General features: G+C 41.1%; 1 protein-coding gene and 1 non-coding gene across 3 annotated transcripts in view; both read right to left on the minus strand.

Moving 5' to 3' along the window:
- Positions 1-23,772, minus strand: part of TCEANC2 (transcription elongation factor A N-terminal and central domain containing 2) — a 43,583-nt gene extending 19,811 nt beyond the window's left edge. The window contains exons 1-3 of one of the 2 annotated variants that reach the window (XM_052637786.1): positions 23,676-23,772; positions 22,901-23,043; positions 5,823-5,964 (exon numbers count right to left, since the gene is read on the minus strand). In XM_052637786.1, coding sequence (XP_052493746.1) covers positions 5,823-5,964; positions 22,901-23,002 — 244 coding nt within the window. In that variant the 5' untranslated portion in view covers positions 23,003-23,043; positions 23,676-23,772. Of the gene's footprint in view, positions 1-5,822; positions 5,965-22,900; positions 23,044-23,629 lie in introns of both variants that reach the window. The other variant, XM_052637785.1, reaches the window with a different exon arrangement.
- Positions 3,776-3,906, minus strand: LOC128045878 (small nucleolar RNA SNORA42/SNORA80 family). Its single transcript, XR_008199208.1, has one exon. It is a non-coding gene; the product is annotated as a small nucleolar RNA SNORA42/SNORA80 family (small nucleolar RNA).
- Positions 23,773-23,790: the final 18 nt, after the last annotated feature.

Raw genomic sequence — 23,790 nt, forward strand, 5'->3', positions numbered from 1 at the left:
CTAACCAGGAAAGGACACTGCCCCAAGAGACCTAGGTTCTCATGACATCGCCGGTGCTAACCTACTGCGTGGCCCTGGATAAGTCACTGCATCTGTCTGAGTCTGAATTTCCTCGTTTATAAATTGAGGTAGCTAAATGGATTTGAAAGTTTATGACACTGACATTTATAAAGTTCAAATACAAATAACAAAAATTATAAGATCTCAACAGACAAAGAACACAAAAATTCACACAAAAAGGACAGAGTGCCAATAAGCCAATAGAAAACAATCCATTCTATACAGCAAATGAAAACAAGATGTTATTGGAAATGGTAGTAATATAAATTGGAAGAGTACTTCTAAAAATCTAAGATTCAGAAATGGATTGGGACAAGAGATGCATATCCAGGAGTTGTCTGAATTAAGGCCTCAGTTAAGCTGAAGAAGTGAACAGCCTCTCTGGCGAAGCGCTCTAAAGCACAGCCAAAGACTATGGTCTCCGAGCTTTACGAAACAGTCCCCTCTGAGAGGACAGGGAACAAAGATGGAAGAAAGAGAGAAAGGCAAGAAACAGGAATACAGAAAGCTAGAAATACCATGGAGAAAACCTTGTTTGACTTTGTCATTTTCATTCATTTGATGAATATATCCTGAGCATATGCCACATTAATGCTTAAAACACACTGGTGAATAAAATATACAGCATGATCCTGCTGGCACAGAGTTACTGTAAATAAAAAACAACAAAGTAAATAATTAAATAAGTAATTACAAACTCAGATAAGGACTTGAAGGAAATAAACATTGATAAAATAGATAAAGAATTAGCAACAAGTTCAGTGTCATTTATGTTAACAGAAAAGAGAGTAATCAATGGTCTCAAATTCACGGTTCTGGGAAGATGAGAACTGAGACAAGACTATTGGATTTGGATAGAATGAAATCACTTGTGTCCCAAGAGAGAAGAATAGTGGTTGTGGGTGAAGCCAGCATGGAATGAAAGAGTGGAAGAGCCAGAAATGGGAGTTGCGATTATTAATCATATTGAAAGGAATCTGACTATACAAAGAAGAAGAGAAGCAAGGTATCTGGAAAAGATGGCAGACAATTAAAGGAGAAGATTTAAGTGTATGTGAAGGCGGAAAGCAAGCGCCAGTAAAGAGGCTATGAGAGGCATCTTGGCATTCTCATTTCCACAGTCAATTCCTGCAAAGTCTGATCCATTCTCCCTGATTAAGTCCTCCCTACGAACCTGATTCTCTATTTTTAAAACTAGAAATTTTTTCAACCCCACATTCCTTTCTGATATTGCCACCTCTCTCTTTCAATACTAAACTTCTTGAAAGAGTTGTCTGTTTTCACAGTTCATTTCCTTACCTCCTCTTCACTCAGGCCTCTGCTCTTAACCATGCCTTTGAAACTGTCCTTAGCAAAATCATTAATGGCCTTACTTTGCAAAATCCAACATGCAATTTTAGAATTAGTTTCTTTGGCCTTTTGACAATGATGGACAGTGCTGACGAATCCCCTCTCAGAAGCACTCTTTCTCTTTCCACAGCAACATTCTCTCCTGTTTCCCCAGTCACACCTTTCCCATCTCCCACAAGCCTCTTGCCTATTGGTGTGCTTCAGGATGTGGGATTTGGCTCTTTGCTTTTCCTACATACTCTTCCTGGGCAATTGCCTTGCTTTCTCACTACATGCTGATGGTGACTCTCAAGTATATATTTATAGACCCTCCTTAGCTCTAGCCTTATATATCCAACATTTGTCCCACAATATGTCAAACACAGTGAGTCCAAAATTGAACTTACCATTCCCCCCACCTCCAAACATGCTGTTTCCTATCCTAATGAGTAGTGCTGCCATACACCTATTTGTCCATATCAGAAATCTGGGCCTCAGCCTTCACTCTTTTCATTCCCCAACATCCAATCAACTTCTAGGTTCGCTGGATTTTAATGCATTTATGTCTCTTGATTCCAACCACATTTCTCCACCCTCATGGTTACAACCCCTTCCAGGCCACCCTAATTTCTCATCTAGATGTTTTAGTAGCTTCCTAACTGGGCTTTCTGCCTCCAGGTTTGCTTTTCTCAAACACTCTTCCCCTATGGCAGAGACAGGTATTTCTAAACTGCAAATAAGAATTCAAAAATCCTTTGATAACAACCACTTATGATCTTTAGGATCTGAGGCTTTATAGTGGACTAAAGCTACACTTTCACTGCAATACAATTTGATTCTGGATAAAAATCATCTCAAAAAAAATAAGTGGAAGCTAAAGGCATAGGGTTATCCTAAGGGCTGACTAATAGGAACACTACTAAAATACTTTGCTTTGGGTCAGCGGTGAAATGAGAGAGCTAATGCTGGGACTCTGATTCTGAGCTAGGATCCTTGAGTGGTGTTGCTAAAGCATTTCAGGTCAGAAGTGGTCCTTGACTACTGGCACAAAGAAAAAAAGAAGCTAATCCCCTCTACGGAGAAATGTTTCCAGTTTAGCCTCACAGAATTCCCACATATTGAAAGAAAATAATGAGCTCACAATTAAAAATCAACAAGCAAGGAGTTCTCTGGCAGTTCCATGGTTAGGCCTCTGTGCTTTCGTTGCTGAGGGTCTACGCTCAGTCCCTGGCTGGGAAACTAAGATCCTACAAGCCTCATAGCACAGCCAAAAAAAAAAAAAAGAAAAATCAATAGGCACAGTGAAAGGCAAACACCAGGAGAGTCAACAGAAACAGTAAACAATAGAGTTAAACCCTAAGGATAACAAATATTAGAATAGTCAGATGACTACAGAAGAACTATACACTATATGTTTGCAGAAATAAAAGGCACAATCACAAGTGTGTACAAATAACATTTAAAAGAGACAGATTTTGGGAAGAAAGAAAGCTTGCAAAAATAAAAAAATGGTTTCAGAAAGAAAGAACTTAATGAATGAGTGAGACAGCAAATTAGAGTCAAGTGAAAAGAGAATTAGTGACTTGGAAGATATACCTCTGAAGAAACTGCCCACAATTTTATGAGAGACAAGGAGACATATGAGCTAAAGAACATGGGAAACAAAAGCTCTAACCTATTTCTAATTGTAGAATCCCAGAATGAAGAAATAGACAATGAAAAGGAGATTCTTTGAAGAGATAACCACTGTAAAACTTCTACAAATGAACATAAATCTGAAGGTCCAGGAAGAAGAATATACCTCGGTTAAATTTAAAGAAACACATGCTGTGATAGCCAGTCTACAAGAGAGCCCCAGTGAGCCTCCTCCCTTGGTATTCATAACCCATGTGTAGTTGTCTCCCAGGCTGTACCCAGGTTGGTCTGTGTGATCAACAGAATATAACAGAAGCAATGGTATGTCACTTCCAAGAGAAGATGATAAAAGATACTGTGGTTTCCATCTTGGTTACTCTCTCTTGGATCACTTACTCTGGAGAAAGTCAAGCACCATGCCATGAGCAGCCCTATGAAGAGGCCCAGGTGATGAGAAACTGAGGTCTCCTATAAGCAATCCTGTAAGTGAGCCATTAGGAGCAGATCTTCAGGCCCTGCTCAAGCTTTCAGATGACTACAGCCCCAGCCAACAGCTTGACTGTAACCTCTTAAGAGACCATGAGTCAGAAGCACTCAGATAAACAGCTCTCAGATTCTTGACCCTCAGAAAACCTGTGTGAGACAAGAAATACTTAAGCTGCTAAACTTGGGGGTAATTTTTACACAGGGACAGGTAACTAATACACAAGCTAAGACTAAACACTTTTGCTTTTTTTCCCAATGTGCAACCCACTGCGCAACCCACTGCAGTGCCTGCAGCCTGTAGACAGCGGCCAGGCAATGGTCTGGGGCCAGTTTCCTCTGTCATGGGATGCTATGAGAGGCCCAGGGGGTCAGCCTGCCATAAATCCAAACCCATGCCTAAGACCAAACAGTTTCAAATGATTTACAAAGAATCATTTCCATCTGATCCAGACTCTCTAACTGATTACATTTCAAATATACCAGACTTCTTAGTCTCTGCAATGCACCATGTTCTCTCTGTACAGCTCACCTGACATAGCCCTGCCTGGCACATTCTTTAACATCTTCCCTACTCTCAACACATGTACTCCTTGATCTAACTTCTCCTCGTCATCAGAGCACTCATAGAAATCTCATGGGACAGGGACAGGAAGGACTCTCAAGGTGGGAGAACGGAAACATTCTCAGGCAATGATACAAATGAATCTTCAGGCTAGCAACTAGTGTAACTACAAAGGAACCAAGGAACCCTTATATTCCACACAACCTCAGGTTTAGGCGAAGCCTGGGATACGGTCAAGACTCAAATGCTGGATGGTTTCCAGGTCCTCCTAAGTCATGCCCCCTTGTTGTGGTTTCATTATGATCCTTGAATTGAAATTTCTGAACATCAGACACGCCCATTCTTGAAAGCATACTCGTAATTATACTTAGCATACTTGCAACTGTACTCAAAGGACAAACAGAAATAATTTTTAAAACTGTCATCTGCTCTGTAGTGTAGGTTAACTCCAGTCAATATTATGTTGACATTTAAGATCTGATTGTAAGTGTATTTGTGGTGTGCCTAAATATGAACATATATATACACATATGTACATGTACACATCATAAAATATTAACCACTAGTACCCTCTACTGGTGGAAATACCTTATCTGCTCATATGAATGGTCTTATTGCCCTCTAGTGACCACAACCAATAAAGAGAAAATCCAGCAGCAGATGGGAGAATCTCCTTGGCTATAATGATAGGGTTTTATGTTCTTTAAGCATCTAATTTTCTCAGATTCTGGTTTATATTACAGGGGTGCAACTCTCAAGACTCTTGGGGGAACCTCTGGGGGATTTCACACAGCTCTTGCCAGCTGTTAGCACCAGTCTGAAGCTACTCTCTCTCCTGCTTCTCATGAACAAGAGGTCAAGGGGAGGCAGAGAAGGCAATGGCTGCACGGGTGAGGGCAAGAACAGCAGCTGTGAATGACTACCCTGGACTCCCTGGGGACTTGGGAGCAGCTTGAGAAACACATGCTGGCCCTCCCTCGCATATTATTCACAGTTGTGTACTGTACTAAAATGGTAATTCGATGTAGTTCCTGACTTACCTCTTAAGATAACTCCAATGCTGTAATAAGTGACGTAGCAGCAAAAGATGCTGTCATTTTGCTTTTACAAACCATGCTTTGGAAGTTACTTCTACTCAAGACAGAAAAGCCAAGATTTAAGTGACCTGTTGCCTCTTCTACAGAGTTTTTTCTGAATTCCCCAGATGTAAGACTACTCTGTTCTCTGTGCCAGCATACACCTTGCACAGATCAGAATGGTACCACAGACATTATTTATGTTTTTATTTCTAATCTAAACTATTTTACTACTTACATTTGTCTACTTGCTGGTTTCTCCACCAAACCCTAAATTCCTTGAGGCCACAATCATGTCTTCTTCATTTTTGTACACCCAGCATCAAGCACATTCAAAATACTACCCACCGATCATGCAATAAGTACAGAAACTGAAATAAGCATTTAGAAGCTTTTATAGTAGTCTGACAAAGTACTTCCACATCTGTTGGATCTAATTTTTTTTAGAAATAGGGCTTGTACTCTTTATATTTTAATTTCATTTACCTGTTAATTTTTATTATACTATAAAAGTATTAGTCTACAGTCAACGCAGAATTTTTTAAACAATGGGCTCTCACCAGGGATAGCTTGAGATGTACTGATATACAGATAACTATGTTTGCGAGAGGGAGGAAAGAAGAAAGAAGGAGATAAAACAGAAGCACTTCTCATAAAATTCAGAAGGAACATACCTATCTTTGTTGACTTTAACACTTCTTGGGAAGGTATTTTCTTCTTTAATTCTCGTAAGGCTTCAACTAGATTTTCTTTGCTTTGATCAGGAAGCTCCAACATAGTTTTCCATCTTTTTATGTCTTCTATAACCACAACTCTCTGGGAAAAAGAAAAGTCATTTGGAAAATGGAACATTTTCATTAGAAAGACATCTGCCTTCACCTGAGCTAATGGGGCTCCTACTGACATATGAATTATTGATTATGACCTGAACCAAAGCACAGTATGTATGATGGCCCCAAATGATGGGTAATTGCTTAAAAGCAGCCCCTGCTTACTGCCAATCAGGAAGAGAGTTACATCTATTAGGAAAAGTGCAAGTTTTAATCTTACCACGTCAGACACCACTGGGCACTTAGCATTGAAAGGCAAAAAGGAGGACAAGAAAAGAAAAACGATGCTGAGGTGAACCAACGCTATAGCTCACTTAACTGTCTTAATCCATAGCGGAGGACAGACAGCAGAGAAGTCAGAAAGACATAGTTATTTCAACAATAAAAAGCACACTTCAACAGCTCCCTACTTCCTAGATTGTAAAACTCAAACCTTCTCTTGTATGAAGAATTTTTAAAACTTCAAACACAAAAAGTTAGTTACTCACCGCTTGTAATGAAAAACTTACATTTTGCCATTTCACATAAAACAATAAAACACTGTAAAGTTCAAGTCTCCTTACACCCTTCACCCCTTAATCCCTTCCTTCCATTTCTAGAAAAAACTACCATCTTAAAGTTGACACGAATCTTTCCATTAAGTGTAAAATATTAACAAGGAATCCAGGTGAAAGGGATGAGGAATGTCTTTGTACTATGTTGCATTTAAAATTATTTCCACTAATAATTTTTTAAAATAAACTGGGAGACAAAAAATAAAGTTGCTTTTATAATTACAAAAATTTTTTGTTTCTTGTTTTGTATCATTATACCTTGGGGTGGTGGGCCGGTTAGGGTCTGGGAAGGGGCACAGGGGCTTCTGGTACATGTCCTGTTTCTTGATCTGGATACTGGGGACACAAATGTGTTCTGTGAAAATCTTTAAGATGTACACTCATGATTTGTCTACTTTTCTACATGCACGTGATAATTCAATAAAAAGAAACCCTCAAAAGTCTTCATTTACCCCCCTGGGCAGGGTCTAGCATAGCTGCCTGTGCTGGGAGAAGGGGATGTCTGGGGACTTATTTCCCCACCTTTGCTTCTCCTCCTTCCCCAGCTGCTTGTTTGCTTTAGTCTCTGATCCTTCCAGGTTTGAAACTGGGAAAAGGAGGAACAGTAACAGACAGGAAAAGCCGTACTTCTGGTTGTGGTGCGATGCGATGCTCACCAGTTTTCAGTACTCTCTAGACTTGGCAGATAGTCAAAAGGTGTCTCATGAGCTGTTTCTGTGGTTCCATGGCGGCTCCCAGGGTTGAGCTCTGACCTGTAGTGTTCCCACAGCACTGGCAAGGTCTCTCTCAGCCAGCCACATACAGGTCCACCCTAAGTCTCCAGCTTCTGGCAACCAGCTTCATACAGTCTCTGAAGGGGTCCCATTACCCTTCCAAGGATCCTTGTGAACCAAGCCCCTTTAATTCAACTCCAGGTTAACCAATATTTTCTTGGCTATGCCCCTATCTTTGCCCTGAAAAACTCTGAGCATAACAGCCTTCCAAATGCAACCACTTTCCTTTCAGTGGCATCAGTAAAAACTCTCTGGTTTTAGACTTTCCCTGGCACAGGTCTGGTCTCTGTCTACCAACTCCAGGAACTGAGGTCAAGTTCTCCAAAAGAAAATACCACAGCTGTCCCATTTTATCCAAAGGACTTTTCATTCCTTTCTTTCTTTACCTTCAACTTTCCTTATTACCTAAGATAGGTGATAGGTTCAGGATTCCAAAACTGGTCTTCACATACTGCCTTCACAAGTTCTGCAGGTGGTCTAGAACAACTTTGGGGAACACTTTATACCTATTGTTTTGTTCTCAAGGCTTCCCAGGTGACGCTAGTAGTAAAGAACCCACCTGCTAGTGCAGGAGACGTAAGAGACATGGGTTTGGTCCCTGGGTCAGGAAGATCCCCTGGAGGAGGGCACGGCAACCCACTCCAGTATTCTTGCCTGGAGAATCCCATGGACATAGGAGCTCGGCAGACTACAGTCCATGGGGTTGCAAAGAGTCAGACATGACTGAAGCAACTTGGCATGCACACATGCTCACTTCATTTTCAGTCCTTAGGAGCCCTAACCAAAATTGAGACAGAGTACTTTTCTATGACCTGTTACAATATAAAATAACATTCGTGTTAAATGGCATGAAAGACAAATAAATGAAGCTAGGTAAGGGATATTTTCGGAGAAGGCAATGGCGACCCACTCCAGTGCTCTAGCTTGGAAAATGCCATGGACAGAGAAGCCTGGTAGGAGTCCACGGGGTCGGGAAGATTGGACACGACTGAGCGACTTCACTTTCACTTTTCACTTTCATGCATTGGAGAAGGAAATGGCAACCCACTCCACTGTTCTTGCCTGGAGAATCCCATGGACAGTGGAGGCTGGTGGGCTGCCGTCTATGGGGTTGCACAGAGTCGGACACGACTGAAGTGACTTAGCAGCAGCAGCAGCAGCAAGGGATATTTTCAGTAGGAAGTAGACATAAATATCATATTATGCAACTTGCACTTCTCATTCAATATAGTTTGACTTACCCATACTGATGTGTATAAACCCAGTTGATCCATTTTAACAGTATTGAATATTATTCCATTATTTTTATATACAATGTCTCAGAATATTAAAATCTATTTCCCTAATGCATATTTAGCATTTTCTTCCCCTCATATTTTTCCTATTATAAACACTGCTTCACTGAACTCCTGCCTATTATATACTCGTATGTCTTCTATCCTTCACTTTCAACTTTTCTGGGTCATGCTTTAATAACTTATGGCTGCTTTATTTTGCTCCTCCTTCCCCATCCAATCTGAAAATTTCTATTTTTTGATAGGCATGTTTAATCCATTTGCATTTATCGTCATTACCGACGGTTACCGGACACACTTTCTCTTTGCCTTTCTTCTCCCTTTCTTGCCTCTCATCTCACAGCCTGAGCTCCCTTTAGCCTTGCTCCTCCTCTCATGGTTTGGGAGTTACACACTCCATTTCTATCATTTCAGCATTTGTCCCCACAATTTTTAAGATGCTCAAGGAAATCTATACCAAGTCTCTACATTATGGAAAACTCCTGTTAGAAACACACATGGCCTCTCTGCCTGTCCTTCAAGTCTCTTAACTTTTCTGCCATATTTCTAGTTCTGTGGGATGCATTCTACTGATTTCCTCGGGTCGCTAAGAGTCCGGCACAACTGAGCGACTTCACTTTCACTTTTCACTTTCATGCACTGGAGAAGGAAATGGCAGCCCACTCCAGTGTTCTTGCCTGGAGAATCCCAGGGACGGGGAAGCCTGGTGGACTGCTGTCTATGGGGTCGCACAGAGTCGGACACGACTGAAGTGACTTAGCAGCAGCAGCAGCAGCTTTCAATTTGGGCTTCCGTGGTAGCTTAGATGGTAAAGAATCTACCTGCAATGCAGGAGACCCAGGTTCAATCCCTGGGTTGAGAAGATCCCCTGGAAAAGAGAATGGCTACTCCAGTACTCTTGCCTGGAGAATTTCATGGACAGGGGAGTTTGGCGGGCTACAGTCCATGGGGTCGCAGAGTCAGACATGACTGAGTGATTGCTACTTTCACTTTTTTCAGCTTTCAATTCAGTGTTTCTCTCCATAGCTATGACTTTACTTTTAAGCTGGCCAATGTACTTGTCAACAAATATGCTTTTTCACTGGACAAATTCTGTTTTTTTTCCCTCTAAATCTGCCTTTTTTTTTCATACTATCCTATCCTTACCATTTCTATTCCTTTCTTTATCTCTGTGAATATTTTTAACACATTTAAGATCTCTTTCAGACTGTTACCTATGTTTCCTGGAGTAGAAATTCTACTACTTAAATCTACCTGTTCATTCTCCCTCCTGGTAATTTATTTTACTGTAAGTTTTGACCATGAGTACATTTTTTATGTTTTCCATGGGAATCCTACGTACTCTAGGCTTAGAAGTGTCTTAACATGGAAATCTCACCTTTGCCTTTGCCAAGCTCCTTGGATTTCCCTGGTTCTGGACCAGTTTTTATGTTAATTTTTCAGCTTTATAGATAGGATGAAGTTAAATACACACACACACAGTAATAAGCGTGAGGTTCTAGTTTATTATGGTGTCAACTTTTTTGAACCCAAACCCTGACATGATACAATCTTCATGCTGATTCCTTAGACTGGTGGATGGAATTTTTCTAGTTCATTTTTAAAAAATATGGTAGCCCTATGTTGACTTCCAGCTCCTTATCTGCTATCCTCATACTGGCCCTAAAATCCCAGCCCCCAAACTCTGTACCTGGTTTCCATAAAACTATATAGAAGCATACCTTGTTTTATTGCACTTCACTTTACTGCACTTTGCAGACATTGCTTTTTTTTTTTTAACAAATTGAAGGTTTGTGGCAACCTTGCATTGAGCAAGCCTACAGATACTATTTTTTCCAACAGATGCTCACTTCGTGTCTGTCATATTTAGATAATTCCTGCAACGTTTCAGACTTTTTCCATTATTATTATATTTATTATGACCTGTGATCAATGACCTTTGATGTTACTATTTTAATTGTTTTGGGGGGGGTGCCATAAACCATGCCCATATAAGACAGCAAACTTAGCTGATAAACATTTTGAGTGCTCCACCAACCAGTCATTGCCCCATTTCTGTCTGCTCCTCGGGCTTCCCTATTCCCTGAGACCCCGCAACATTGAAATTAGGTTAATTAACAGCCCTACAATGGCCTCTAAGTGTTCAAGTGAAAGGAAGAGTAGCTTGACTCTCACTTAAAGTCAAAAGCTAGAAATGATTAAGCTTAGTGAGGAAAATATGTTGAAAACCAAGACAGGCCAAAAGCTAGGTGTTCTGCATCAAATAGTTAACCAAGTCATAAATTCAAGGGGAAAGTTCCTGATGGAAATTAAAAGTGCTGCTCCAGTGAACACACAAATGATAAGAAAGTAGAACAGACTTAATGCTGATGTGATAACATTTGAGTGGTTTGCACAGATCAAACTAACTGCAACAGTCCCATAAGCCAAAGCCTAATCTGGAGCAAGGCCCTACTGCTCTTCAAGTCTAGGAAGGCTAAGAGGTGAGGAAACTGCAGAAGAAAAGTCTGAAGCTAGCGGAGGTTGGTTGATGAGGTTTAGGGGAAGAAGCTGTTTCCCTAACATACAAGTGCAAAGTAAAGCAGCAAGTACTAAGGTAGAAGCTGCAGCAAGCTATCCAGAGAATCTATCTGAGATAATCAATGAACACTAAACAACAGATTTTCAATGTAGATAGAATAGTCTCATACTGGAAGAGATGACATCTAGAACTTGCATAGCTAGAGAGGAGAAGTCAATGCCTAACTTCAAAGTTTCAAAGGACTGGTTGACTCTCAGCGACTAATGTAGCTGGCGACTTAAAGTAGAAGCCAATGCTCACTTGTCATTTTGAAAATGCTTGGGCCCTTAATTATGCAAACTACTCTTCCTGGGCTCTATAAATGTAACAAAGCCTAGATGACAGCATACTTGTTTACAACATGACTTACCAAATAGTTTAGGCCCACTGTCAAGACCTGTTACTCAGAAAAAAAGATTCCTTTCAAAATATCACTACTCATTGACTAACGAACCTGTTCACTCAAGAGCTCTGACAGAGACGTACAAGGAAACTAATGTTGTTTTCCTGCCTGCTAACACAACATCCATTCTGTTGCAAGGAGTAATTTTGACTTTCAAGTCCTAGAAATATATTTCTAGGATACATACATAGAGAAATACATTAGAGATACATTTCATAAGGCTATAGCTACCATAGATAGTGATTTTTCTGGTGCAAAGTAAATTGAAAATCTTCTGGAAAGAATTCACCATTCCAGATGCAATTAAGAATATTCATGATTCATGAGATTAAGTCAAAATATCAACATTAACTGGAGTCTGGAAAAAGTTGACTCCAAACCTCATGAATGACTTTGAGGGGTTCTAAACTTCAGTGAAAGAAGCAACTGCAGATGTGGTGGAACGTGCAAGAGAACTAGAATTATGAGTGGAGCTGAGGATACGACTGAATTGCTGTAATCCCATGATTAAACTTTAATAGATGAGGAGTTACTTCTTATGGATAAGCAAAGAAGCTTTCTTGAGATGGAATCTACTCCTGGTGAAGATGCTGTGAAGTCTGTTGAAATGACAAGGAAGGATGTAGAATATCACATAAACTTAGCTGATAAAGCAGCAGCAGAGTCTGGTAGGATTGACTTCAATTTTGAAAGTTCTACTGTGAGTAAAATGCTATCAAACAGCATTTGCACACTATAGAGAATCATTCATGAAAGGAAGGGTCAATTGATATGGCAAACTTCACTGTTTTAAGAAACTGCCACAGCCACCCTAACCTTTAGCAACCACCATCCTCATCAGTTAGCAGCCATCAACATCTAGGCAAGACCCTCCAAAAGGCAAGACCCAGCAAAAAGATTCCAACTTACTGAAGGCTCAGATGATGGTCAGCATTTTTTAGCAATAAAATATTTTTAAATTAAGGTATGTACATGTTTTTAAATATAACGCCATTGTACACTTAACAGATTATACAGTATAGTTCAAACATAACTTTTATATTAACTGGGAAACCAAAAAAATTCACTTTATTGCAGTGGTCTGGAACCAACCCTGAAATATCTCTAAGGTATGCCTTCAGCTTCCACTTATAGCTCTGCATTTGGATTTCCTCTCTCTTCCTGGCACCTGAGGGTTTCTCTTTTTTCTCTTCAAGCTCAGCTCTGTTCTGGAGACATTTTGCTGGTGGTTTTTTTTTTTTGGTCGCACAATGTGGCATGCGTGATCTTAGTTCCTAATCAGGGATCAAACCCGGGCCCCTACAATAGAGTCTTAATTGCTGTACTGCCAGGGTAATTTCTGTATTGGAGATTTTTTACTGAGCATTTCCACATGGCTGGAATGAGGCTGGGGTTTCCACATCAGATTATTTCAACATATGGAACTAGAGACGTTTAAGCTCTTTAGCATGGCATAAAAGGCCTTACATGACCTGGCTCTTGACATCCTTTTCAGCCTCACCATTGGCTCAACATGTATCAAACAATTTGAAACTGCCTAAACCAATCACAGTATTTGACATCCTCTGCCTGGGATGCTCTTTCTCTGCCTGAATCACATGATAAACATCTGTTTATTCTTAAAGACATTAAAGAATCAACTACTATACAAAGACTTTCTTGCCTCTCTCCAACCACATTTAATCAAACTCCCATGGAATCTGCAAAGACATCAATTACTGCATATGTGCTTTCTGCAAATAGTTATCTACAAGGCTGTCTTCTCCACTAGACTATGAACATATTGAGGGCCAGAACAATTTCTTATTTCTCTATCCCCAATGCACAGTAGATATAAGAAGAAGAAGTGAAGTTGCTTAGTCATGTCCAACTCTTTGCGACCCCATGGACTGTAGCCCACCAGGCTCCTCCATCTGTGGAATTTTCTAGGCAAGAGTACTGGAGTGGGTTGCCATTTCCTTCTCCAGGGGATCAGCACATGTAACTGAACAGTTATTTCTACCCTCAAGGACTAACTATAGTAGTCTTCAGATCTGAGATATTAGACCAAAAATAGAAAAATATAGCAATTAGTTCCAGAGAAGAATTCCACATACTTACAAAGAATGTTTCTCTATTTCTGTCCAAATATGAGCCCCAAAATAGATACTGCAAGTTCTTATCTGAAATATTTAGAGGAAAAAAGGGAAGTGGACATGAAATATCAATGGGAAAGCTACTATGAGTAGTGGAATGGTTACTGCCAGAAAGAAAAGGTGCTTCCAAAATCCCATTTGGTCCTATAGTTGTGGATGGCTGAAATATAAGGTTTGATAAAACCAATGAGGGAAAATGCTTCGCTCATAAGCAATAACATGGGCACCATTCCACTGGTGGGGGCAGGGACAATATTGGCTAGTCAATCCTACAAGGGGAGTGAAGACTTACAGAGCATTCTTAAATGCAGAACCTAAAATAATAGGCATATTTCAGACTCTTTCAATTTAAAAAATCTCCTATTGCAACCAACAGAAGAAATCACTTTCCCTTAGGGAGTAAGAAGAGATTAACCAAATTAACCTTTACTATTCAAATGCACACCACATGAGCTCTATTGAGTAGCACTTTCATTGAATGTGATAAGGCTAAGGCAAAATTACTTCTAATATGCTGATAACAGAAGTACAATGGTCCTAATATCCCAAGATTTTTATACCTCCTTTGCTGGCATTCAGAAACCTCCAACTTTTTTTAGTTCTCCCTATAGGAGGCAGACTGTGGAACCAGATTGTCTAGTTCAAATCCCAGCTCTACCACTGAGAGCTTCATGACTCTGGACAAGCTACTTAATCTCTCTGTGCCTTAGATTTTTTTAATCTGTAAAATATAAATGATAAAAGCATCCATTTCACAGTGCTATTATTAGAATTTAGAGTTATTATGTGTAAAGCACTTAGCACAATGCCTGGCCCATAGAAACAGGCTCAATAAATGTAAGCCGTAATCATTACTATTATCATCACATCATTACCATCATTCTCAGCTCTAGCTTTACTACACAGCCTCTTTTTTTTTCCATATAAGAAAAGAGAGAACTATTTACTAGTTTTTATTTTGTGCCAGGCAAAATGCTTAGCCCTTTCAACATGCATTTATTTATTTAGCCCTCATAACAACCCTGCAGGTGAGACAGTATTTCTGATGTTACTGATAAGGAAATTGAGGCTTGAACATTCAGCAAATTCTTAGCATTAAAACATAATGATGGTGTGTGGGAAGAGTCACTTGGCAAAACGTGGATCTAGCTAACTCTCTAGAATTCAAATTTAACTTGTTTTTAATTTGTACTGTGCACACAGGAAAGTAAGCATGCGTGTATGCATAAAGCAAAGGGAACAGTAGGTACAACTTACTGAATGGCTGGATATCACTAACTGCCCTCTACCTAGCCAAATCTTTCCATCTATTTAAGACTCTAACCCCTAAAACAGACACAGCTCTCTCCTAACTCTTGACCCTTATTGTCTAAACAACAATTCTGTAATGGAGCACATACGATTTTGTATCATTACTTTTTAATTTCTTATGATGTCCTAAGAAGTCCCATAAAGGCTCACATACTTTTATCTTAAAATGTTCTTATGTTCTTTAGAGTACCTAGCATAGAACTGAGTATAAAGCTGTTTCACAATAGCATTTGTGGAGTAGCTTACTATCCAGACCCAGCAAGAACATCCCCAAATAATGATGATTATTGTTTACTCAATGAATTTTTACATACAGTGTAGAGGCCCTGTGTTAGGGCTTAGAGCAGAATCAGAACACAGTAAGATACTGCAGTCCCAGTCCTAATAGTTCATGATAGACTGGGGAAACTACAGGTAATCAGGCAATTACAATACAGTAAGGTAAGTGCTAAAACAGATATTTGAACCAAGTGCTAAAAGAATATCAAAGAGGGAAAGATTAACTCCCCAGAAAGCATTTCAGCATTCACTTTTTTAACAAGTATTTACTAACCACTTAATATGTGCTGAACACTGTCTTAGGTCCAAGGGTGAGAGGTAAATAAAATGTCCAAGGCCCTTGTATTTATGAAGCTTATAATCTAAGATTCACTTGAGTGGGTTGACGAATGAGTAGGAATTCACTCTGTAAAAGATGCAGGAAAGGGGATCAGCATCAAGTCAAAGCCCTGGAGACATGAAAGAGAGGAACTAAGAAAAAGAAGAGCAAGAAATGAGGCATGGCTGGAATGCATTCCTGTTAAAGGGGAGCCATAAGAGATACGGTGAGATGGCACCTCAGACAGAAGAGAAGAGAAAGGGTTTTATATGCCAAGTCCAGGCTTTTAAAGTTTTAGCTCATTTGGTCGTTCAGAAAAATGCACCATGGCCTTCTATATGCCAAGTCCCATGACAGCTACTGGGGCCACAAAAACATTAAGACATAGTCTTTCCAGATGCGGAGAGTATACCAGGACACACGCATGGAAAGGAACACGTTTCCTTCACAATACTGTAAAGTAATTATCCTCGAATTAAAAAAAGAAAAACACCTTTTACAAAGCACAGGAAGTGCGCTAATGGGGCACGTTAAGAAAAGGGATAGCTTAGAGAAGGGAGTCATATTGGCTCTATATTTGGGGGACAGAGGGTGGCTAGGAAAGACCTTCTAATAGAGGAGACTCTTTACTAGGTCACGGGGACAAAGGATTTCATAAAGTAGCTGATAACAATAAATACTTACATAGTACTTAGTACTAGCCAGGTTCTGCTCCAACCACTTTACATATATTGACACATTCAAACTTTGCAACGAGCTTATTAAGCAGATGGGGCTTCCCTGATAGCTCAGTTGGTAAAGAATACACCTGCAATCCAGGAGACCCCGGTTTGATTCTTGGATCGGGAAACTCCGCTGGAGACCGATAGGCTACCCACTCAAGTATCCTTGGGCTTCTGTTGTGGTTCAGCTGGTAAAGAATCTTTCTGCAATGCGGGAGACCTGGGTTTGATTCCTGGGTTGGGAAGATTCCTTGGAGAAGGGACAGGCTATTGACTCTGGTATTCCAACCTGGAGAATTCCAAGGACTGTATAGCCCATGGGGTTGTAGAGTCGGACACGACTGAACAACTTTCACTTCAGTTCAGTTGCACCCAACTCTTTGTGACCCCATGGACTGCAGCGTGCCAGGCTTCCCTGTCCATCACCAACTGCCAGAGCTTACTCAAACTCATGTCCATCAAGCCGGTGATACCATCCAGCCATCCCTTCTTCTGTCATCCCCCTCTCCTCCCGCCTTCAATCTTTCCTAGCATTAGGGTCTATTCAAATGAGTCAGCTCTTCCCATCAGGTGGCCAAAGTATTGGAGTTTCAGCTTCAGCATCAGTCCTTCCAGTGAATATTCAGGACTGATTTCCTTTAGGACAGACAGGTTGGATCTCCTTGCAGTCCAAGGGACTCTCAAGAGTCTTCTCCAACACCACAGTTCAAAGCATCAATTCTTTCAGCTCAGCTTTCTTTATAGTCCAACTCTCACATTCATACATGACCACAGGAAAAACCATAGCCTTGACTAGACAGACCTCTGTGGACAAAGTAATGTCTCTGCTTTTGAATATGCTATCTAGGTTGGTCATAACTTTTCTTCCAAGGAGGAAGCGTCTTTTAATTTCATGGCTGCAGTCACCATCTGCAGTGATTTTGGAGCCCCCCAAAATAAAGTCTGACACCGTTTCCCCATCTATTTCCCATGAAATGATGGGACCAGATGCCATGATCTTCGTTTTCTAAATGTTGAGCTTTAAGCCAACTTTTTCACTCTCCTCTTTCACTTTCATCAAGAGGCTTTTTAGTTCCTCTTCACTTTCTGCCCTAAGGGTGGTGTCATCTGCATATCTGAGGTTATTGAGATTTCTCCCAGCAATCTTGATTCCAGCTTGTGCTTGCTTCTTCCAGCCCAGCGTTTCTCATGATGTACTCTGCATAGAAGTTAAATAAGCAGGGGGACAATATACAGCCTTGACATACTCCTTTTCCTATTTGGAACCAGTCTGTTGGTCCATGTCCAGTTCTAACTGTTGCTTCCTGACCTGCATACAGATTTCTCAAGAGGCAGGTCAGGTGGCCTGCTATTCCCATCTCTTTCAGAGTTTCCTAGTTTATTGTGATCCACACAGTCAAAGGCTTTGGCATAGTCAATAAAGCAGAAATAGATGTTTTTCTGGAACTCTCTTGCTTTTTCGATGATCCAGAAGATGTTGGCAATTTGATCTCTGGTTCCTCTGCCTTTTCTAAAACCAGCTTGAACATCTGGAAGTTCACAGTTCACATATTGCTGAAGATCTCTAGTCTTTCCCATTCTATTGTTTTCCTCTATTTCTTTGCATTGATCACTGAGGGAGGCTTTCTTGTCTCTCCTTGCTATTCCTTGGGACTCTGCATTCAAATGGGTATATCTTTCCTTTTCTCCTTTGTCTTTTGGTTCTCTTCTTTTCTCAGACAACCATTTTGCCTTTTTGCATTTCTTTTTCTTGGGGATGGTCTCGATCCCTGCCTCCTATACAATGTCACGAACCTCCGTCCATAGTTCTTCAGGCAATCTATCAGAATCTAATCCCTTGAATCTATTTGTCACTTCCACTGTATAATCCTAAAGGATTTGATTTAGGTCATACCCGAATGATCTGTGGTTTTCCCTATTTTCTTCAATTGAAGTCTGAATTTGGCAATAAGGAGTTCATGATCTGAGCCACAGTCAGCTCCCGGTCTTGTTTTTGCTGATTGTATAGAGCTTCTCCATCTTTGGCTGCAAAGAATATAATCAGTCTGATTTTGGTATTGACCATCTGGTGATGTCCATGTGTAGTCTTCTCTTGTGTTGCTGGAAGAGGGTGTTTGCTATGACCAGTGCACTCTCTTGGCAAAAATCTGTTAGCCTTTGCCCTGCTTCGTTTTGTACTCCAAGGCCAAATTTGCCTGTTACTCCAGGTATCCCTTGACTTCCTACTTGTGCATTCCATTCCCCTATGATGAAAAGGACATCTTTTTGGGGTGTTAGTTCTAGAAGGTGTTGTAGGTCTTCAGCTTCTTAGGCATTACTGGTCGGGGCACAGACTTGGATTACTGTGATACTGAATGGTTTGCCTTGGAAACAGAGATCATTCTGTCATTTTTGAGTTTGCATCCGAGTACTGCATTTCAGACTGTTTTGTAAAAGGAGTACGTCAAGGCTGTATATTGTCACCCTGCTTATTTAACTTCTATGCAGAGTACATCATGAGAAACGCTGGACTGGAAGAAACACAAGCTGGAATCAAGATTGCCGGGAGAAATCTCAATAACCTCAGATATGCAGATGACACCACCCTTATGGCAGAAAGTGAAGAGGAAATAAAAAGCCTCTTGATGAAAGTGAAAGAGGAAAGCGAAAAAGTTGGCTTAAAGCTCAACATTCAGAAAACGAAGATCATGGCATCTGGTCCCATCACTTCATGGCAAATAGATGGGGAACAGTGGAAAAAGTGTCAGACTTTATTTTGGGGGGCTCCAAAATCACTGCAGATGGTGACTGCAGCCATGAAATTAAAAGACGCTTCCTCCTTGGAAGAAAAGTTATGACCAACCTAGATAGCATATTCAAAAGCAGAGACATTACTTTGCCGACTAAGGTCCATCTAGTCAAGGCTATGGTTTTTCCTGTGGTCATGTATGGATGTGAGAGCTGGACTGTGAAGAAGGCTGAGCGCTGAAGAATTGATGCTTTTGAACTGTGGTGTTGGAGAAGACTCTTGAGAGTCCCTTGGACTGCAAGGAGATCCAACCACTCCATTCTGAAGGAGATCAACCCTGGGATTTCTTTGAAAGGAATGATGCTAAAGCTGAAACTCCAGTACTTTGGCCACCTCATGTGAAGAGTTGACTCATTGGAAAAGACTCTGATGCTGGGAAGGATTGGGGGCAGGAGGAGAAGGGGATGACAGAGGATGAGATGGCTGGATGGCATCACGGACTCGATGAATGTGAGAGATGGTGATGGACAGGGAGGCCTGGCGTGCTGCAATTCATGGGGTTGCAAAGAGTCGGACACGACTAAGCGACTGAACTGAACTGAACTGATGGCTACTCCATTTCTTCTAAGGGATCCTTGCCCACGGTAGTAGATATAATGGTCATCTGAGTTAAATTCACCCATCCCAGGCCATTTTAGTTTGCTGATTCCTAAAATGTTGATGTTCACTCTTGCCATCTCCTATCTGACCCACTTCCAATTTGCCTTGATTCATGGACCTAACATTCCAGGTTCCTATGCAATATTGCTCTTTACAGCATCGGACTTTACTTCCATCACCAGTCACATTCACAGCTGGGTGTTGTTTTTGGTTTGGCTCCATCTCTCCATTCTTTCTGGAGTTATTTCTCCACTGACCTCCAGTAGCATACTGGGCACCTACAGTACTGGAGAGTTCATCTCTGTGTCCTATCTTTTTGCCTTTTCATACTGTTCATGGGGTTCTCAAGGCAGGAATACTGAAGTGGTTTGCCATTCCCTTCTCCAGTGGACCACATTTTGTCAGAACTCTCCACCATGAGATGTCCATCTTGGGTGGCCCTACTCGGCATGACTCATAGTTTCACTGAGTTAGATAAGGCTGTGGTCCATGTGATCAGATTGGTTAGTCTTCTGTGAAATTGATTTTCATTCTGTCTGCCCTCTGATGGAGAAGGATAAGAGGCTTATTTTAGGTTATAAAATAATGGCTAGAATTCCCTGTGCTATACCGTATATCCTAGTTGCTTATCTATTTATTTGGGCTTCTCTGGTGGCTCAGCTGGTAAAGAATCCGCCTGAAGTGCGGGTAATCTGGGTTTGATCCCTGGGTTGGGAAGATGCCCTGGAGAAGGGAATGGCTACTCACTCCAGTATTCTGGCATGGAGAATTCCATATAGATTATTATAAAATAAAATAGTGACTTTCACTTCATACTTCATTTATTAAATAGATATTATTATTAATCCCATTTTACAGATAAGGAAAGACACAGAGAGATTAACTTGCCCAAGGTCACACAGGTAATTTAAGTGGCAGAGCTGGAATTTAAACTCAGGCAGTTTGGCTCCAGAGTCTGTGTTAATTACCACACCATACTGACTCTAAGACGAGAAAAAAGCCATTCAAGGAAAACAGAACAGCATATGCAAAGGTATAGAGGTATGAAAGAACACATCTTTGAGAAATTGTGAGTGGCTGACACTGGACGGAAGGTAAATAAGAAGAGCAGCAGGGCAGGCAGGTACCAGGTCACAGAGAGCCTTTGGGGGTCACGTAAAGAAATGTCTTTATCGAAAGGTAGTTTAAAAGCACTGAGGGAAGGGTTTCCTTTGGCAAGGAGGTGACCTGAGTAGATGTTTTTTTTTTTAAGCCTTATTTCTCTGACTTAAGTGTGGAGGTTGGAATGATAGGGGATGCCAAAGTCAGGGAGACAAAGTTAACAGACCACAGAACTGCTCTAAATTCAAAAAGATTTTGAAATACAGAGAGAGAGATGTAAGGGCAGAAAGGATTTTTAGGAGACAAAATTGAAAATTGGATATAAAGAAGAAGAATTAAGGGTGGTTTCTAAATTTGTAGTTCCAGTTACTTGGTATATGGATAAAATAAATACGGGAGGTTTGGAAGAAAAGCCATTGCACTGAAGGAGAATGTTACTTCCTATGCCTGTTGTTTATTCTGACTCCACAATCTTCACATGACATATTCTCATCATCACACACAGTGATTCTCAGCTGGGGCCCACCTGGGGACACCAAGGGCAGAAGGGACAGGTGAAGGTATCTTAGAATCTGGGTGTTTGTATGTTGAGTGTACATGTAGGTCAATTACTACTATCCCTTTTTTCCTTCCAGACAGTCTGATACCACAGTCCTGCCCACCACTGTCTCTGAGGATTATATACAGTAGTGACTATATACAATATACAGTCTACAATTATTTGTGGACACTCTGACCTAACAGTTGAAACACTTCAACGTGTTCTCGGAATTCACAAAACTTCAAAACTAGGGGAGATTTTAAAGATCATCTTGAGCTTAGTAGGTCTCAACTAAGAGCTATTTGTAAATACATGAGGGCATTTTCAGTCATCACAATGGGAGGTGCTACTGGCATTTAGTGTCTGAGGGCCTGAGATGCTCAACTTTGTAAAACGCACAGGACAGTTTCAAATGATGAAGAATTATCTTGCCCGAAAGGACAACAGTGTTTGTTTGAAGAAACTCTGACATAGGCCAACAGAACCCAGGGTCTTTGTTTACACTTCCCTATATTGCTTTCTAATCTGGGTCTGGTAAACCTGTGGTATATCTAAAAGTCCGATGGAGTATTTAAGTCAAGCACTCAGAAGGCCCTCCACACCATCACAGTCTTTGTAAATTTTTCTCTAGCCCCTGATCCCCCTCTCTTCAGAGACCTAGGCCAGAGGTGCAAGTTTGGCAGTCATCAGCATGGCAAGCCTTAAGATGAATAAGATTACCCTGGCCAAATACATAAAATGTGACAAAGCTCTGCAGAGCACAAACATTAGCAGTCTAATGGAGAAAAGAGGAAGCAATAAAGGAAATCAGAAAGAAAAAGTCCGTAATGTAGAAGGAGAGGTTCAAGATGACAAAGGGAACTAATTGCAAGCAGTTTTCTGCTTGTTTTTAGTGAAGTAACTTGTTGTTCACTCGCTAAACTGTGTCCAACTCTTTGCGACCCCATGAACTGCAGCACTCCAGGCTCACCTGTCCTTCACTATTAAGTGAAGCAATAATTACCATTAATTACATTACATTCATTGATTCAGTTAGTTGTTTATACTGTATTCATGATGCCTTGCCTCTTCCTTGCCAACATAAGTCAGACAGTTTGAGGCTGCAAAGAGTCCAGTTTAACAGTCTCTTTTTCAGTCTCAGATGTGGCTATGAAGGTGACGTGATACAGTTCCGGTCAATATGCTATGAGGGGTGGTATCATCATCCAATCTTACTGAGTTTGTACAGGGTACACAAATCATATTTGGTACTTGAACATTCCATTTAATAGACAAGAACATCTTGCAAAAGAAGAATAATTTCAGAGGATATATCCTACCGGTTAGTGAAACATACCACAAAGCTAAAGTAATTAGAAGGGTGTAACAAAGGTCCAGAAATTGATAGTGTATGGGGGAAACAAATTTGGAGCAGTCAGGAGCACGGTGGGGAGGAAGCACAGAAATAAGGAATTCATAGGTCTTCCACAGTAGAACTCCTCCAGACCTCCTTGCCATCCCAGTCCTCTGCACATTTTCTCCACTCCCGGATCCCCTCTCACCTTCAGAGATTCAATGGTGGCCTGCTTGTAAATCTTTCCTCCAGGATCTTTCTTCTGAGGACTATTCTGGATTCTGGGTGTTCGAATGACGAATTTATCCATTCCTAGGGGACTCCAACTACCTTCACGTGCTTTACCGTGTTCTGCTCAACAAACAGGGCAGGTTCTAAAATGTCATCAGAACTTCAGTGATGTGTGCTCCCTAAAGTGACATAATTGGGTCCTACATACTCTGGAAGCATTCTTGAATTATTAGGACTCTTGGATGGAATTTAAAATAAGATTTCCTCTTAAAAATCTTCCTAAAAACTGAAAATTGTATACAATGACCGGTCTACTTCCTGAATTAAGAGGTGCCTAGTGCACACTGTAAGGGGGCTACCAGTAGAGGGCCAGGCGATGAACCTGGTGACTTCTGAAGCCTCTTCCATTTTAGGTTGCGTTGTGGTAGGGTTAGCTTTCCCCCAGGTTCAGTGAAGCTCTCTTAACAAATACCCTACCATAGCCACAACCCCAAGTGTTCCTCTTGTGACCAATATTCAACAACCTCCTCCAGATGTCAGCAGGGTCCTCACAACAACCAGTCATCTCCAGGAAATGCTCCACGGTCAAAGGACCCTAAAGACTGTCCTGCTCTAATCCCATAGCAACGGGAACCACCACCTTCCTCTGCCTTCAGCACTCAGGAGCCCGGGAAGGGAAAGGCTAACGATGGCACGTGAGACCCACCAGGAAAAGCAGCCCTGCCAAGCAGCTGGGCCTCTCCGGTACGCACCCTCTGAGGGCCCCAAGCCTGGGCCTTACGGGGTCAGAACACCTTTCAGGGCTGGCAGTTTCTCGGTAAAAGCTCCGCCAGCCAGCTGAAGTCCAAGGCCAATCAGCGGAGGTTG

The sequence above is a fragment of the Budorcas taxicolor genome, chromosome 3 (assembly GCF_023091745.1).
Source record: "Budorcas taxicolor isolate Tak-1 chromosome 3, Takin1.1, whole genome shotgun sequence".
Lineage (NCBI taxonomy): Eukaryota > Metazoa > Chordata > Mammalia > Artiodactyla > Bovidae > Budorcas > Budorcas taxicolor.